Consider the following 18778-nt stretch of genomic DNA (forward strand, 5'->3'; position numbering starts at 1 on the left):
ACCAGCTCCTCCGCTGTTTTCTTTTTCTGCAGCGCAGTGGCAGGAGGGCAGCGGCCCCTTTCAGACAATGCCCAGACATTGTGTGCAGCGCCTCCAGAAACTCGGCTGGAAGTGGGCCGCTCGTTAGTTGCCTACTCTGTCTTTCCCAGGCGCAGAAGTGTCATTTAAATGCACGCAGGGCATGCCACAGCAGCAGAGTCGGGAATGTGACCTCTGGTGCATTCCTCTCAAATAGCGGACATACCCCCCTTTCCTCTCGTCGAACATGTGTTTTTTCGGATTCCTGGGTCCTGTACTGCGGGGGGGCCGGGGGGCTGTCATGAGTTCTGCCTTGCTCTGTGTGCTTGTGCAGCGTTACCTAAGACAATAAAACGTTTGACAGTAACACTGTTGTGAAGACCACAGTTGCGTTGTTTTTAACGTGTCGAGACCTACAGTTTCATTAGACGGCTGTGCTTGGAACTTCCTGAAAGGAGCCTGGTAGTGCTGCCCTTTGTGGACAGCAGGGTGATGCAATGATGAGCCCTGGGTTTGATTCCAGGGGTGAGTGTGTGTCTGTATCTGTGTGTGCCCTGCGATGGACTGGTGTCCCATCCAGGGGGTACCCTGCCTGGCGCCCGTTGCTTGCCAGGATGGGCTCCAGCTCCCCCATGGGCGGCCCTGAATGGGATGAAGCAGTCGGAGAGGTATTAGTGGGTAGCTGTGAGAGAAGTGGCATTGTGCTCCGGTGTGGCAGACGAGGTGGCAGAGCGTGGCTGAGTTTCAGAAGCAGTCCTGCAGTAGGAACTGCGAAAGGTGCACAGAAACTGGCAAGCAGCAAACATTGCAGCTCGTGTCTCTGGTGGATATCTGGTGGTATTGTGAGGGTCTGTAGAAAGCGTATGTATGTGTAAACCCTATATATGTTTATATGCCTCCAGGAGTTGAATATCGCTGAAATGTGTATCCTTCCGTGTTATTTTGCACTGAACAAAACCTGACTTTGAAAGCGAACATTTTCTCTATTGTTAACTTACAGCACGAGTCTGATTTCTGCCTGAGCAGCGTCCTTGTGAATTAGGCTCTCTCTCTTAACAGGTTCATTCCCCCCTCTCTCTCTCTCTCTCTCCCGCGCGCGATTTAAGTGTTGTTGTTATTAAAAATCAGGATGACGTCTTTTGGCCCGAGCTCTTGCCAGGTGAATGAAAACCGGCTCGTGCTCTCAGAAGGGATGTGTGATTTTTCTTCTTTTTTTTTTTCAGGAACATATGGGTGTAATTTATTGGAATGATTTAAGATGTACTGTAGCTATGGTGACTCCGATATACAAGCAAAGGGAAAAACTCTGGCCCAGACTCCAGAGGGTTGTTTACTACAAAAGCACCGATCATTCTTTCCCTATATTAGGCAGTGTTGAGAATTCTCCGCTTTTCCTCAAAAGACACATTTTGACCAAGTGAAAGATGGACCTGGAAGATTTGTTTTCCTAATGTGCAATCAGATTGTGAGCCTGTTTTTTTTTTCTCGGAATGCAGCAATCAGCTGTCACTAAGAATGAGATTTTAACGTCTTAAGTGTTTTTTTGTTTTTTTGTTTTATGTGGTTGGTGAACAAAATTCTCAGAGAAACCTAACCGGGGGGGGAGAGGGTATCCCACTCAAAGATTTTGTTAAGCCCAAGTCATCAATCTGTCAGTAGACCTTGTGCTCCAACAACCTGTAGTCATTATGCTGTATTCTCACTCTCTATGACCTGGCTATTGTGAATAAGTTACATTGCAGTGTTTTTAAGTAATATATCAGCAATAGACAATCTCGTACTGGCACAAAACGTGGTTCAATTTAAACATTTGCTTAGCAATTTGCCCTCTGTTATTTCCTACTGTGACGATAAATCATTTTGAAATGTCTACAGCACATATCCCAAGCTCTGTTTTGAAATCTGTCTGGTAGCTGTGAATTGCCTTAGTGAAAATGTTGTAACAGCGCTAGGCGCTTTAAAATGCATTGAGCCGAGTGGTTCATTTCAGTATGTTAGGTCTCTGTCAGTTTCCCAGTAATGACCCAGTCGTCTGGCGGTTTTGTCATGTGGATTGACTGTAAAACCTTTTTTTTTCTAAGAAGCACAATTTGCTCCTGATCTTCTTCACTTGGGCAAAAATTGAAAGGGCCCAATTCCAGCCGGTGATAGAAGCTTTTGGCAACAGCATCTCTGTAAACAGGAATGTGCTCTTTGTCAACTTGTCATGAAAGAATGGGGTTCCTTCTGAGCAACAGGGCAATAGAAAATGTTTAATTTTAGCTGCTGTACATTCGGGAGTTAAAAAGTAGAGCAGGTTTTGCAGCAGTGAGTTGTGTAAGCCTGTCAGATTTCACCCATAGCTCCTAGTTGGACTCTGCAGCACTTGACTCTTTCTGGAAAATAGCAAGGAGCCTAATTCAGACACTGGGGCCCTGGGTTTTATTCCTGGGCTGCTGTCAGCGTGGAGTTTTTGTGTTCTCCACATGATGGCATGGGTTTCCTCCTACAGTCCAAAGACATGCTGGTGGCTTAATTGGCCTCTGGAAAACTGGCCCCGGTGTGAGTGTTTGTCTGTATCTGTGTGTGCCCTGCGATGGACTGGCGTCCCATCCATAGGGTACCCTGCCTTGAGCCCGTTGCTTGCCAGGATGGGCTCCAGCTCCCCCATGGCCGGCCCTGAATGGGATGAAGCAGTCGGAGAGGTATTAGTGGGTAGCTGTGAGAGAAGTGGCATTGGCAGAGTGTGGCTGAGTTTCAGAAGCAGTCCTGCAGTAGGAACTGCGAAAGGTGCACAGAAACTGGCAAGCAGCAAACATTGCAGCTCGTGTCTCTGGTGGATATCTGGTGGTATTGTGAGGGTCTGTAGAAAGCGTATGTTTGTGTAAAGCCTATATACGTTAATATGCCTCCAGGAGTTGAATATCGCTGAAATGTGTATCCTTCCACATCACTTTTGCACTGAAAGTGTGAAAGGGTTTGTGTGATGCCCATCAAAGGTCTGACGTTCTGTCCCAGTTGTACCCTGCCATGTGCCCATTGCTTGCTGGAATAGGCTCTGGTCTCCCCTGACCCTGTACTGGCTAAAGCAGTTCAAAACGGATGGATCAGAGCAGGTCAAGGGCTGTAGAATCAGCCAGTCAGGCCTCTCCTTAATGCAGTGGTGATCTCTGCTGTGCTTCCTTTTTTGTAATAAAATGGCACCCGTCAGAAAAAAAAAGCACTCTGCAGTGGATTAGTGTTGGCGGAGAGCTCGCTGCCTGCAGGGAACCTGGCTGCAGTTCAGCTGTCACATCGGCCTGACAGTTTGACAATAGGCAGGTGCATTCTGCTTTGAGTCCATAAACCGAGATTAAGAGCAGTGCCTCTGTCATGGGGTGAAGGTAGTCTGGCTGTTCTGTGAACGTGTTGGGGTGCAGGCACGTCGCATGCGTGGGGGGAAATCGGACTTTGAGAGCAGGTGAGCTGTTTGTGAGCTCCTCTGTAGCTCAGACTGAGCTGTCCATTTATGATGTGTGCAATCCACACTTTCGATTGTTTTATTCCGTAGTCTGAAAACATTGAATCCTTCGATATTGGAGGGGGGAGAGTACATTTGCTATCTATCTTTCCTGCCTTTTCCAATGTACAGGCATCAGGAAGCCCCAGGCAGCTCGTTATTGTCATTTATAAGAGTGCTGTGTTGCAGACAGTTGGTGCTGTTGCTGGCTTGTTCTTGGCTCGTGGTTTGTTTAAGCCTGTAAGGAATCTGTGCAGAAGAGCGAGCTTACATCATCACGAAAAAGCAGCGAGGCAGCCTGCTCTCTGGAGGGCTGTAAAAACAACAACAGTATTAAAAAAAAATGTAACCGAAGTCAGGCAGAGAAAGGATTTAAAGCCGCAGTGTACACTCATCCCTGCCTTCTCCCGGTCCTCCTCATGTCCGGGTTTCACCTCGGCCCTTTCTGAGGCTGGAGATCAAAAGTCCATCTTCCCGAGAAGTTTTCATTTGACAGAGCAGCGCATCCCAGTTCTGACCTCCCTGATTCTCGAAAACCAGTATTAGAGCTGATGCAGAATGAACTGTACTTTCTTGATTTGTCATGCAGGGCAGTTCGAAGTAACAGTTCCCTGAAAACTGTGTTGCACTGGTTCGGTAAGAATCTTAATCTGCAGGAATGACCTATTCGCTGTATTCACAGCCAGACTCTTACTCACTATGACACTGCTAACGTATCAAGTGCTGGAATTGTTATTGACCTGATGTAAGAGAAACAACCACTCTAATTTTGTTAATGAACGGTTAATGATTTTTATTCAAGGGTTTGAACGTGCAGCCCCAGATAAAGGCCGGGAGAGAAAGGAAAGGAGACTTTAATCAAATGGGCCAAATAGTCACCTTTCTTTCTAACCATGTTTGTGTTCTTACGAGGGTCTGAGCTGTATGGCTGTGAACTGCTGCTTGAGAAGGATATCGCGCACTGCCGCGTGCGGGATCGAATGCGAGTGTTAGGCTGTGGAATGCGCTCTTGCAATGCAAAGAATCAGCTGAGGCTCACAATGCCGAAGGTCTGCATTACAGACGCGTTGTGAAGACACGCCTATCCCCACAACGCTGTGATATAACAGGGCTGCAGTGCATCTGGATTTACTTAAATGCACAGCAGTGACGGGCTGCAAATGAGTTTGGGGCTGCAGCTACAGCTGGCCAAAGTCTTTTAAGACCGAATGTTCCCGATTTGAGATACGCTGCCCATTACGATTAGGAGATAGCCTTGTGTCACGGCAAGAAGGCCCGGGCCAGCCTTTCTGCTGGTTAACAAAGAGGCCCCTGTCATTAGCAGGAGTGTGGAGAAATCCTGTAAGGTTCCCACTGCCTGATTGGGGAGTTGAGCAAGCAGTGTGGTGCAATGTGTGTGTTTTTTTTGTTTCACGCGAAAGGAGCGAATTAAACTGCAGGACAAGAGAATTGAGCAAAGCAGCTTGGATTGCTCTCCGTTAACGGCTGCTGAGAGTTCATTGGTGCGGTAGTCTGGCTCGCTCGCTCTCTGGTGAGTCAGAAGCACATCATAAAACCTGGAATATAAACTTTTTCTCCAGTACCAATTAACTGAGCCAAATGAGGCGACTGTGCCAAATTGTCAAATGCGGGGGGTGCAAGGTTCAGATTTCAAAATGGGCCTTGGAAAGCTAGAGAGCTTCGCCTGACAAATACTCATGTCTTTTTTTCCCCCCAAGGACAATGAATCCTTCAGGAACGCAAAAAACAAGTGATGCTGTTGATCTTGTTTAGCTTGGCTGAGGGACTAACTTTGTCTCTCTCTCACACAAAACACCCCATCACGCGTGCACACACAGCATGACTGTTTTCAAAACAGATTGATTTTTCTGATCTGTTTGGTTTACAGTTGTTACGACAAAAAGAAGCAAACTCTTTCAGGCTCCTAGTAACCACTTACAGGAATGGGCATCTTTCGGACAAGGTTGGTATTTTGCCAGTCTGGAGTATTAGGAAAATCCGGGATTGAATGATTCATGTTTTTAGAGGGTTTGGAGACTGAATCAATACTGAGTTTTTTTTCTTGCGTTTTTCTGAATGAACTTCTGAGGAAATCTCGGCGCTCATAGTGATTGAAGGATGGGTAACCCCATAAACTAAATCCGTTGATCTATTTGCAGCTCAAGTACAACATACCAAGCAGACCTGCTACGTCCCTAATCCACCCCCTTATCTGTGCCTCAGCAATCTGCTCCAGCCAGGTAGAGGAGTGGAGATAACTCTTCGGTGTGCATTATTCTGCTCTCCTGGTCGTGAGCTTACCAGAGGCCCCTGCGAGACTGAATTGTTTGCATTTAGAACTTTAATAAAGCCTTTGTTACCTGTGGACAATGGAGGTCTTTCTGACCTCTAGATTTGGGACGCGAAATGTGCTTTAGACATGTCTGAATAATCAGGATGGGGGTGGAGGAGCTAAGCATGTCAGTAGTGTGTTCTGGGCACTGGAGAGAGCAGTGCATTCTGAGATACTTTGCTCTCATTCCTGCGGAGGTCTATCGCTCCACAGTGTTGGCAACTGCATTTGATTTAATGGGCTCTCCAGTGAGGCTTTGTTGAAGCGCAGCTTGATTTCTGTGCCCAGTCGTTAAGACACAGACACCAGTCTGCATTCTCCAGAGGTCCCTGGATAAACATTGCCGAACGGCTGAAATGGTCCCCTGGCGTCCGAGGCCGCGGCTTTCGACTGTCTCTCGTCCCCTTGCGGATACGGCCGGTGCCTGATGGGATTGGGTCTGCACCACGCAGCTGGTACCGAGCGCAGCTGCGCCTGCTGCCTGCTCCGGTCCAATTAGGACGCTCTGGTGGAATTTGTCCAATACCTCGCATTCCCTAACTAAAATTAGCAGGCAGAGTGCCAGGACTCAGCTGGCTGACATTTCGGACGCCGTCGGACGGTGTTGGGTTTCGTCTCCAGGAGGAGGATGGGGGGGTCTGCACCCCGAGACGCGTTGGCACGGCGGCCAGTGGGGGGTGCCAGCGGATGCTGCCCATCGCAGAATCCGGCGAGGTTCTGGCATCTTGCCAGCGATGTGCTAATCAGTCATACGCATCGTCGCCATAGTTCATGGACTATCCCCTTGTCTCATTATATCGGTTAAGCTGTAGCCTCTGTGCTCCTCCTCAGTTCATCTTGCTTGATCTGCTCCTCCTTTAAGAGAAGTCTGTGTGACAGTGGGCAGCTCAGTGGCTCAGCGGTTGGCATTGTGCGTTCAGTTCCCGGTGTGCACCTGTGTGTAGTTTTTCTCCCTGTGTTTGTGTGGGTTTCCTCCACAGTCTGTTAAGTAGCTTCCAGAAGTTTCGGTCCTGGTGCGAGAGTGTGGGACACCTTTTATTTCAGGTCAGCCCTTAACGCGCTGGTCACTGGCTCAGCTGAACCCATTGGACCTCTTCCCTGCAGATACCCCAGCCCTCCAGGGCCAGGAGTGGGGACCCCTGATCTAGCTTTTGTGGTTACCTGTTCAGTAGTGCAAAGTCCCTTGGTTTCCAATCGGCTTTACTAAAGCATTTTTACATGATTTTATGAGCAGTAGATGGAGATAATTTACTTGCAAACCGATTAGCTTTCAGATCATTAGTCTCAAGTCCTGTTGTACCTTAGGGTTTAAAAAACAGTTTAAAGCCATGCTGTCTACGTCAGCTAACTGTTAACATACCAGGAGTGGGATTATATAAATCGCAATGGAGTGATTCTCCGATGAGCTCATCCCAGAATAATGTGCTTCATGTTTCTCCATCTGCAGGCTTTTAAAAAAAAAAAAAACTTTTCTTTACTTTCCTTTGGACCTTGGTGGATTTTCTAGGCTTCAGGAAATAGTTGAGCAAAGCCTGCTATGGACTGTCTTCATGACATCGCGAGTCTGCCTTCCAGTGCCGGGCGGCCATAACATGCTAGTGCTCCTCACTCGTGGTGGTGCCGAGCGAGATCCCTCCGCGTCTGAGCGCAGGGCACTGGTGTGATGGGTGGGTGGGGGGGGGGTTTGCTCACAGTCCCCCAGGGGGCTCTGAGCGAGGACAGCGCCCTCCCCTGGACGACGGCGAACTCCGCTGTGCCAACAGGCCAGCACCCCTGCCAGTGGCAGGATCCTGCACTGTGGGGGTGTCAAGGCAGGGGGTAGCATTTCTGCGACCCGCTTGACGCAAAGGGTGGCGGGGGTGGGGAACAAGCCGAGCCCCTGGCTTCTCTCAAGAAGCTGGCTGGCTGACATCCTGGGATCGGTTAGCTATTAGCATGCAGGCTGGAGGGGCTGGATGTCCTCTTCTTGTTTATAACCTTGTTTATAGAGTTTTGCCGTGGAGCTGCTTGGGAATTTTTCCTCATTTTACAGTAGTGCTTTTAAATGATATTGATGACTGCAAATCCTCTACTCGTGGTTTATACCTCTATACGCTTGGCCCTCATGCAATGATTCCAATTTATTTCAGATCTCTAAGACCGTCTCTGCAAGCCGGATGTGTCCTTTTATCTCAAGGGGATTCACGCTCATGCACACTAACCTTGCTTGGAGGGATGCCTGACACAACCGACAATATGTTGTGCGTTTTGCGCCTCTTGCAAATGTGCGTTTTGAGTGAATCGTGCGTCCGTGAGACAAAACCCAAACCAGTGTTCATTTGTTGCTTTGACAAAAACAGCAGTTAACCAGAAGGTTGGATAAAAGCTGAAGCCCTTTAGCTGGGATGAAGTCTAGTCTTGCTGATTTCATGTAACCATGTAGCTTTGCACTGAAAAGGCGAAACGGTTTTCCGCTCAGCTGTAAAGACTGTTTGGGCATGAGCAGCCGGGTGTAAGTGGACATCATGTGACGGCAACCTGTTTTCGTCCGTGTCTGCGGTTGGGCTTGGGAGGCGTTGAGACAAGATAGGCAGAATTAAAGGACCTGTTCCACTCTGAGTGAGCGTAGCTCAGCCCTGGGGCAGGTGTGCCGACTGGAGAGCAGTGGATCGTGCAGTGAAGGAGAGATCATGTTGCAGCTGCTACAGCTGTATCTGCTGTGTGATGAGGCCGAGGACAAGCCCCACAGACATCTGGCAGATGGAATTCCTTTAGTCCGCTTGAGGCAAACAACAATAAAGGCAATTCAGTGGTGTCTGAATCCCAGGGTAACTTTTATGGTAGGTGCATTCATTCCATGATATTTATAATTGATTCCTGATTATGAAAACCTCAAATATTTATACCATTTTGTGTTTTTGGTGGTAGCGAAAACAGAAATTGCACTTAAAAAAGCACAGTTTGCTCTTGGCAACCTGTTATCTGTGCCCTTCTGATATTCTCCTGTTGTTTTGCATTTCTTTCGGCGTATTGTAGAGATTGAAAGCATACTCTGTTGCTCTGTTGTGAAGTGGCCTGCATATTTTACACTCAGAATTTCCACTGACACGCTTCTCTGAACCTTAGTGTGTGTGTGTTTGAAGTGGAATATCTGTTCATATGACCACAACATCCCAGATTATGAGGTACAGGACATGACTAATTCGGTAAACTGAAGCACATTTTCGGTTTGACAAACATTTGGAAAACGTCTAAAAAGTCCCCGCTCTGCGGAGTATTGGGATCAATATGTATCTGAACTAAATGCTTATCTATTCAAAATCTTTTTTGCAAGCACTGCACATGGCAGGTCAGGTAACATGAAAAATGTAGACATCGCTTTCAGTAACTGCTTATCCACTCGAGGGTCGTGATGGCCCAGAACCTGTCCCACGAAGTACTGTCCCGCAAGGCAAGAGACACCCTGGACAGGACACCAGCCCATCGCAGGGCACACACACACACCAGGGCCTGTTCTCCCAGAAACCCGTATGACTTCAGACTGTGGGGGGAAACCGGAACCAAGACAGACACAGGGAGAACATACAAACTCCACACGGAATATTAAACATGTCTTAAGGAATACAGGAACACTGGGCTGCAGCTCTTTAATAACAGTTTACCAGGTACCTGGTTGTTTCCTCAAATTGTGGACTTCCAACGTTATGCACGTAGTGTGCTATTTATGCCGCTCTAGATATTTTTATCATCGGTTCACAGCTCAACGCTCGAAAGCATTCCGCTTGCTTCTCATACGGAGGGAGCAGAATTCGGTTTGCTGGAGCCCTTTCCCATTTCTCCGCTGTGGAAATGCGGGGCCGCTTCTGCAAGGCGCTATCGGTGCTCTTCCGTGTCTTTCCTGCCGGGCTCGTCCAGGAGGGCCGAGTCTTCACTTTGCAGGCGCCCTCCCCGCTCTCTGCTGCCTGCCTGAGGGAGCGTGTGTGTGTGTGCGCTTGCTCGCGTGTGGGTGGGTGGGTGGATACAAGCAGCTGATGTCATTCAGCCGAGCGGCCAGAGCTTGAAAGAGGCCCATTGTTGGCAGAGAGCAGCACTCGCTCAGACCCTGTGCATCTCCAGCTAACGGCCAGAGAGGGGAAGGGAGCTGGGAATGGCCGGGTCCTGAGCGCCGCACGGCTCGGAGAACGAAGTTCAGTCGGCTGCGGGGCACCCGGGCCCCCCGGGACTCGATCCAGACGCCACACGCCACGAAGATGGAGCCTCTCGGGCAAAGAAGTTTGTAGACTTCTTGGCAGCGGGAGCTGGATTATCATCTCGAGGAACGGTGGTGGGGGAGACGGGCTCTGGAGCTGGAGAGGGGAGGGAGGCTTGAAACAGCCTGGTGGACTGCCCCCCCCCCCCCCGAGAAGATCCGATCTTTAACGGGAGGAGTCGGCTCTCCCTGGGAAGTGGCCGGGGGGAGAAACAGGAGTGAGGGAAGACGGAGGAAACAAACCCAGCCGGGGAGTTTCAAGGGGGGACCGGAAAAAAAGCAAATGAAAATGTTGGAGATTTGCCTGAAATTGGTGGGGTGCAAATCTAAAAAGGGGCTCTCTTCTTCCTCCAGCTGTTACTTGGAAGGTAAGAGCGGCGGGGGAGGGAGGGAGGGAGGGGAGGAGGAGGGGGACGGGGCAGCGAGCCCCGCTTTCGGCTGGGCAGGCAGGCCAGTTCCTGGAAAGGGCAGCCCGAGCGTCTCCGAGAGGCCTCCGCGGCTTCACACACGCCTGCGTTCGGGGAGAGGAGGAGGAGGAGGAGGAGGGAGAGGGAGGGAGCAGGGAGCCAGACACACTGGCTCTGGCCGCGAGAGAGGAGGTGGAGGGGAGAGAGGAAATCCAGAAAACGGAACCTTATTCGCTTGCCTTTCCCGAAAAAAAAAAACCCAAACAAACCGTTTTTTTCCTGCCTTTGCTGTGCCTTTCTCTGTCTTTTTGTCCTTCTCCCCGTTTGGAGGCGGCGGGCTCCTCTGTTACAGTTGGAAGCCCGGGGGTGTTGGGGGGGATTGAGGTGGCTGGTGTTCAGGGTTTGAGCACGACACAGTCACGTACCTGAAGTCTTAAAAACAGCTGTGGCTCTGCCTAAATTGACGGCTCGCAGTAATTTCATTATTTTTTTCCCCCCTCTGGGAACGGAGATCCATTTAGGATCCGTTCCAGGTTTTTGCAGGTTGAAGTCGAGCAGTGCTTCATTTGGGAAGGGGCAAAGGCAATTGAGGGTTTTTTTCCTCCAAAGCTCAGCCCCCCAGATTACGAAAGGGAGAAAAAAAGACGTGTTCATTTAAATGGTTAGCAACAAACAATGGTGGTTCTAAAAAAAAAACAGCTTACTAGTTCATCAAAGAAATCTGTGTAAATCTCAGTCCCTTCTGTAAAGTGTTGAGTAAGATGGCAGGGTGCTTGTCTTTGTCGTTTACAAAAATGTGAGGCGTCATATCGCCTCATACATCTTTCTGTATGAAACGGTTTGATTTGATCATTCCAGTGCTTCCAGTGCTTGGGAACATGGCGATTTGGAAAGGGGGATCATTTGCAGATGTCTAAGCTTTCTGTCAGCTGCAGGTTCTGCCCTGTTCTCTTCGGGCTGCTGAAGCTTCAGCGGATGTTGTGTTCTGTGGAGCAGGTTGGTGGTTAGCGATAGCAGATGGGGGTAGAGATAGGATCTAAAACAGCGGTTAGACTTGAAGATTGGGTGCCAGTGGAGCGTACAGTAACTATTCTTGGTCCCAAGAAACATACACTTCGATAGCTCGGGGGCAGGTCTTCAAAGTACAGCCATTCACGTTTGGGGTGCTGAGAAACGGATCAGCCGTCAGTGATGTATCAATGGGTCGTGACGCTGTATGTGTTAACTTCAGGGTTAACTCGCGTCTTTGAATCCCATCTTCTTGGCGTCCCGTTTCCTCGCCTTTGCGCCGCAGCGAAAGACGTAATGGATCAGACATTTTGTAGTTACTCCTGTTCCATGCGCCTCTCGCTAACAGGATGTGTGATCATCTTCGGTGTTCCTCTGCGTTTCCCTCTCTGCCGGTGTGGAGAAGTCTCTCTCTGCACTTCACTGGCGCTGTTTCTCCAGCTTCTCCGTCTCTGAGCTCGTTCTCCCTCTCCTCCCCCACCTCCTGTGACCTGGGGCGGCTCAAGATAGTGTCGTAGTTTACTAATAAGAGAGGTATTTGAGTTCCGGGCTGTTAAACAAAGTGGGAGAGATGTCCAGCTCTGCTCCTCCACGCCAATCGCAGTGAGGATATGGCAGCAAACGGTTCTCAGCCCCCCCTGGAGTGCAGAGGTTTCCTTCTAAATTGAAAAATATTGAGCTCTACACTTGTTGCCCTGTTTTGCAACACATTCCTGTGTTGGGGGGTCCTAGAAACAGGACTGTCAGTGCTTGGAGTGACTGATGTCCTGCTTTTATTCCCCACCACCACCACCACCACCACCACCACCACCACCAGGAGATGTCCCAAGTCCCAGCTTTCACATATTTGAATATTACTTGAGAGGCTCAATTCCCGATGAGGTGTGTTGCTTCACTCATTCTGCTTACAGACACGATTGCCGAATTGCAATATTCTACCTTCAACGTAGACGTTTCAGCTCTGAAGTTCTGTGCTAATTCCCACCAATCATTTTGTTTTGTTCTTCTTCTGTAACTCGGACAAGCCCCTGCTAATGGGTGATTTCTGAGTCCTACTTAACAGCCAGTGCTAGGACCCGTTGCAACAGACTGAGGAACTCTGAGGAACAGTGATCATTAATACAATAAACAACTTGGCAAACGCTCAGGCACATGTGTGAGTCGAGATGAAATTTTATCTCATAGCGAACGTGATACTGCCGAATGTTGTGTTCCAGGAAAAAAGAAAAGTATCGTACATCAGATGGGGGTAGATCTTTGGAGTTGCTTATTGTTGGAATTTTTTATTCAGAGGAAACAGAGAAACGTGAGCGCTGTTTGGCTGTTGTGTACAGACTTGTTTATAATAGATGATGGTGTGATTTTTCATTAGCACAGCACTGTGACCTTTTTGTGTCTTGGAGTAGATTGTAGTGTGCCTTGCTGTATGCCAATGCATGCTTCTTCCAAGACAGACTTGGAAAGACACTCCTTTTCATCCGATACTGTGTATTTTCATATCTGGGAGATCTTGAAAGAGTATAAAACACGTAGCTGAACATGCTGAAAACCCAGCAGGGTGCAGAAAGAATGAGACCTTCAGCTTAATGTAGTGTTTGTAGACGCTATGGAGAGATTAAGACTATTTTCACCTCTCTGTCCAACATAAGTTCAAGTTCAGCAGGATTTGGAGTGAGAGGAAATCTTTTAGGGTCCAGGAAATAGGGAAAATGTGAATCTGGAAATGTACTTAACATAGACAAGGAATAAATACTTGGGAATGCATGTTAGGCTGCTTAGAATTATAATAATAGGGAGATTAATACTAAATATCACGACACTCCAGACACCTGGAGCTGACTGTCCTTGTGTTTGGTGTTTTGCGTTATCTATCTTTCTAGTTGACCTGAAAACATTTTGAAAAGGTAGGTTGTTGCTCACTACTTTTTGATTCTATTAGCAAAACCAGCTAGGGTGCGAACTCTAGTGTGAGGTGAATAGAAGTATATCTAACCCTTTCCTCCGCTACTGGTTTAATTTCAGAGTTTTTGTTTTCCACAGTTTAAGTTAAAAAAAAATCTTACCACGTCCTCCCGGTCGCAACTCACCATGTTCCGAAATCTCCACGGCCTGTGAAAAAGAACACAAGTCTTGAGGGCATATCTGCCCAGGAATGTGCGCACACAGAAATGGTCGCAGTGTCTGCTTTTTGTTACAAGCAGAGAGCCGTTAACATTACCGGTGCCATACAACACCAGGCTTTGCAGCTACACACACACACTGCAGTCTGCCCCTGCTTGTTTTCTGTGGAGGTCGTTAATGGTTCAGGAGCCACAAGCCACCACAGCAGAAATGAAACATAATTTATTGCCACAGAGCATCCCTGCTTTTCCTCTTGTAATTCAGTATGCCAAGCGCGCTCGCCAAAGAGCCGGGTAATGAAGTCTGAGTACCCCATTCGGCTGCGTTTAACCAGACTGACAGTGGCGGAGCCGGACTGAGACCGGCCAGCCCTCTCCCCGTGGGGAAATTGTGCGCTCGGCTGTAGGACTGCATGTCGGTGCTGCAGCTTGTGGTTGTAATGTGAGGCGGCCCTTGAAGTTGAGCTCGTGACCGATTACGGCAGCCACGCTGATGAGCTAACCTTAAAACTGGGAGCACAATAGGGCGTGAGGTGAAGCACAGAGACAGTGACTCAGTGCCTCACTTTATGAGGTTTGTCTGCTTTGCGCATTAACGTCGGATGCTCAGATTGTCAGGGAGTGAAACGTGAGCTGCATTTACTCGGACTAATTAAAAGTCGCTGCTTAGGCTGGGTCTGTTGGGTGATTTTGTTTCCTAAGGCTGTTAAATGATCCGATCAAGTAAAAGCTACAGGCTACTGTGTTGATGAAATTCTTGTGTATGAGGGATTAATTTGGGTTAATTAAACTTCCCTTTATGATATCGAGAAGACATCCTTTGTCCTTGATCGTTGATTTCTGTTAATTGTTTTGCGCCAAGTGCCATTTAATCAGGGCAAGCTGTTTCAGGTCTTCCTCTGTGTCAGATTTTTGTCCTTTAACTCTGGAAAACAAGTGGGGTTTTCATTGTGGCATTGCCCATTGTGATTTAGAGAAGTAACAATGTTAAACGCCTTTTGTTGATAAACTGTAAAAGTTAATTACATCTTTAGAAAGTCCTAACACTATGTAATATTTTTGAGTACAAACTCAAAACAATATCAACAATCACTGCTTTGTCCTCTCCATTTCAGTGGCCAAGGAGGATGTTGAAATGTGTGTTTGTGAATACTAAATTGTTTGTGGCTCATTTTGTTGTGCAAACGTCTGTAGCAGCTGTTACTTGTTTCTGCACAACTGACAGGCACAGACTTACTTTGTTAGCTGTTGTTTTCTGTACTTCATTTTCTCTGGTTTTATTGAATGCAAGACATCAAAAATAAACAAAGTACTGACGCAACGGTGATCATGCAGAATCTCCAAGTCCCTGTCTCTGTATTATTTCACCCATTGACATCCTCAGCTCCTTGAATTATACCCAAGCTAGAAAAGAAGACAAATACTTGCCAACTAGAGACAGTAGAGCAAAAGAAATATATGCAGAATGACTGGAATTAGATCCTTGAATGTCTTTCCACCTTTGTGAAATAACCCACATTGCTGAGGACTCGACACACTCTGCCTGAGGACTATTCGAGGGAGATATGTAAAGAAAAGCTGGAGCCTCTAGTATCGAGAGAGATTAGAAATATTTAGAGAGTTGGTGAGGAGGAAGTCAGCATTTAACAGTCTGTTAATGAGCAGCAGCTGTACACCAGCCCAGGTTAATGTTCGAAAGGAACAGAGTCGGCTACAAGAGAAAACATCTCCCCGCAGGGGCAGAGATTGTCGGTTATCTGTCCCCAGAAATGTCTCCGGCACTTTGAATCCAGAACTGAAAAGGGTAGAGGGCTGCTATGCTGTTGGACGAGAAACGGCTCTCCCAGCCTTCTCCAGACAGCACTGTAAAGAGATCTAAACGTGTGGCAGTTTGGAGAGCTATGAAGAGAACCGTGTTCAGCACTAGGGGAGGTTTGCTGGAGGCATGCTGTCGTGCGGCTCATAAGGACTGCCATCGGCTTGTGACTCCTAGAACCCCCTGTTTGTTCTGCTATGGTTGTTCACTTTGGAATATCAGGAATGTTTTTCCGTTCATCTACCAGCGTCACGTCCTTTGAGGAAGCAACCTGGCGCACAGCCACGCACGTGATCGCTCGATGCGATTGTAGTGCCGGGGGCCTCTTCAGTGGCGCAAGAGGACGATCCATCCCAACGCAGCCCGAGCTCTCTCCTCCTAGCCAAGGTGCTGGTGCTGCTCCAACCACCCAGGGCTCGTTAAGCAATTGAGCGTTTGGGAAAGCCGTCGTTTCAGCGTGCGCACAATTATCTTCTCCACGTTAACGAGACCTTGGCAGAAGAGCTTTAATTAACTAAAGTTGTGGATCAGATGCTCTCCACATGAGCAGCTGTCGGTGTCTGAAGGCCAAATTGCCCAGTTTGTTTTAAATCATCACACACTTGGCAGTGACTCCAGCATAACATTTTAGGCCTTTTTCAGTCTTATGAACCTGTATGTTCAGTACAACACGACATTACTGCATGAAGCTGCTGTATGTGCTTTATAGTATACAGGTATATAGTTGTTTCATGTGGTGTGTATATATATTACAGCCTGTGATATATTTGTTCAGTTAGCATTTTTGTCATATGATAGTAGTGTGTAGATACTACTTCATATATACAGTTGCATCTATGTAGTAGTTGAAGAATTATCGAATCAAAATGCTTTGTAAAAGGCACCTGTAAGGTCACAGCCAACCCAAAGAAAACCAAATGAAAAGTTTTTTTCTGAAAAGAAATGTTTTTTGGCATGGGGCCCAGCAGTTTGGAAAGCAGGAAGACCTGAGGCATGTGTCTTGGCGGTGTGGTGTGAGATCTGAGTTTTGATGGATTGGTGAAAATATCTCGTGAGAATCGTGAAGGTATTTCGGTACACGTACCCGCAGTTGCAGATTTGACCAGATGAAAAAGCTTTCTGATGGTGTTATCTTGTACTTTTTGAATTTGTCGGCGGATCGTGGAATATTTCTGAGTTAAGATGTAACACATTTTTTTATTGATCCGTTTCTTTTTTTTTTCCCCCAGAAGCTCTCCAGCGACCAGATTTTGAGCCCCAGGGCCTGACAGAAGCTGCTCGTTGGAATTCGAAAGAAAACCTCTTGGCAGGACCTAGTGAAAATGACCCTAACCTGTTTGTTGCACTGTACGACTTTGTAGCAAGTGGGGACAACACCCTCAGCATAACTAAAGGTGAGAAGGACTTTGGCTTTACTTCATCCCACCTTATGGATTTCTTTGGAATACCAGGAGATACAATATTGGGTTACCTAAATAATACAATAATAATAATAGTAATAATCATTATCACACTTATATAATGCTTTTCTGGACACTCAAAGTGCTTTACAGGAATTGGGGATCCCCTCCACCACCCCCATTGTGCAGCCCCACCTGGATGATGCGCCAGTCCTCTCCCACAAACCAGCTCTCAGTGGGGAGGAGAGCAGAGTGATGAGGCCCGTTCAGAGAGGGGGATTATTAGGAGGCCATGATGGGTAAAGGCCAGGGGGAAATTTGGCCAGGACGCCCTACTCTTTTCAGTTCACATCGGTTTTACATCTCCTTTGAAGGACAGCATCTTTTTTGTAGCCTAGTGTCCCCGTCACAGATAGGAGGGGGAGCTGAAGCGCAGGACCCATCTTGTTCCGGCAGGTCATCACTCTGCGGATCAGGTGCAGGCGTGATTTTAACAATTGACACCAGCAGGGCAGTTTTATTAGGTTAGACTGAGACCGCATGAAGTGAAACTCGGCCTGGGCGGTTTCATCAGAAATGACTAGTGATCGCAAGTAGCCAGCACCTTGGTTCTATCCAAAAAACACGTCACACGTTTTGTAACCATACAGGGTTGCAAATTTCTGCTCCCTTAACAGCGCGTCCAGCAGCACCATGCCTTTTCGTTCAGGGCGTCCCATCTCTGGGCTCCCTCGCTCCAGCCTTGCTTTGCTCCCGAGATCTGATGCGATCGGGCTTTGATGCGGAATCGCTGCCTAATTTAAATTCTGCTCTACAAATACACAGTTCACATAGCGAGTCCGCCTTTGAGAAGACGACAAGAGTCGTTTTTTTGGTTAAAGATTTGAGAATTGTAGGTTTTTGTTCCGGCGGAATTATTCGTTTCGAATCGATCGGCATTTGAAGGTCAGTTCGCAGCTGTGTTCTCCCACTTCAGGCTCTGGCACTTCACAAGCGGCAGGAAAGCCACATGTGTCCGATCCCTGACAACAGAGCCTGGAAATTGTTCCGTTTTGCCTTTTTTCTTTTCCGCTGCGTATTTCCTCTCTTCCATGAAACGAGAAAGTTTTTCCATTTCACACAAAATGACCGCATCCAGAAGAGACACAGGCAGCGGCTCTGGAAACACAATTTGCTGAGCAGCTTTGCCGGTCTGAAATGGGGCGGGTGGGGAGGGGGAGGTGATCTCACGAAGTGTGGGTTGGAAATTCATTATAGTTAAGGAGCGAAGGGTGAAATAAAATGGAAGAAAAGGAACGTATTGCACGGAAATGGTGTATCTTATTCCACAGAGCCTACACAATTTAAAGTTATAAAGGTTTTTAATGATTCTAAGCTACAAAGTGCAACCACCTTCTTGTAAGTCACCAGCTCACCTTGTTGCACAATGGTGAGTAACAATTTGTTACCTTTACTCTCTTAATTATCCAGCACACAGGTTGACAGTGGAACTGAATGCTGACTTGTCCAATGGGTCATGTCAGGTGCAGTAGATAAGTCAAATTAATAAGACTTTGTAGACTTGCGCTACGTTGGAATGGGCCACATCAGTCATTTGTAATCGGTTCTAAAACGGAACAGAGTGCACAGTCGATGTATAATATCCAGACTGCCTCTATCTTGTTCTCTAAGGTCTTTCCTGTTAACAGCCTCCCTGGGCTGCTAGTGAGTGTTTTTCGTCAGCAGAGGCGGTCCAGGTGATAGTTACGTATTTCTAAGAGGGCTTTGTTGGAGCCGCGGTGATCCGTCTGAAACGTCTGGGTGTGACGCAGTCATGATGAAGCAGCAGCAGCAGCTGTGCGAGGAGCAGACAGTGATGTCATGCCGACTGAATGAAGGAAGGTGCCTGTTGCACTTGGTAACCAAGCGCTTGCTTGCGTGAGCAGGCTGAAAGCTGAAGAGCCGTTAGAAGTTGTACCTGAAATCTGGCGG

The 18778-nt window shown here is 47.8% G+C and overlaps 1 protein-coding gene across 2 annotated transcripts in view; it reads left to right on the plus strand.

Moving 5' to 3' along the window:
* Positions 1-18778, plus strand: part of abl1 (c-abl oncogene 1, non-receptor tyrosine kinase) — a 37918-nt gene that overhangs the window by 6509 nt on the left and 12631 nt on the right. Inside the window, exons 1-2 of one of the 2 annotated variants that reach the window (XM_069183587.1) lie at positions 9730-10424; positions 16637-16801. In XM_069183587.1, coding sequence (XP_069039688.1) covers positions 10340-10424; positions 16637-16801 — 250 coding nt within the window. In that variant the 5' untranslated portion in view covers positions 9730-10339. Of the gene's footprint in view, positions 1-9729; positions 10425-16636; positions 16802-18778 lie in introns of those variants that run through there. The other variant, XM_069183585.1, reaches the window with a different exon arrangement.

Source organism: Lepisosteus oculatus, chromosome 24, assembly GCF_040954835.1.
Source record: "Lepisosteus oculatus isolate fLepOcu1 chromosome 24, fLepOcu1.hap2, whole genome shotgun sequence".
Lineage (NCBI taxonomy): Eukaryota > Metazoa > Chordata > Actinopteri > Semionotiformes > Lepisosteidae > Lepisosteus > Lepisosteus oculatus.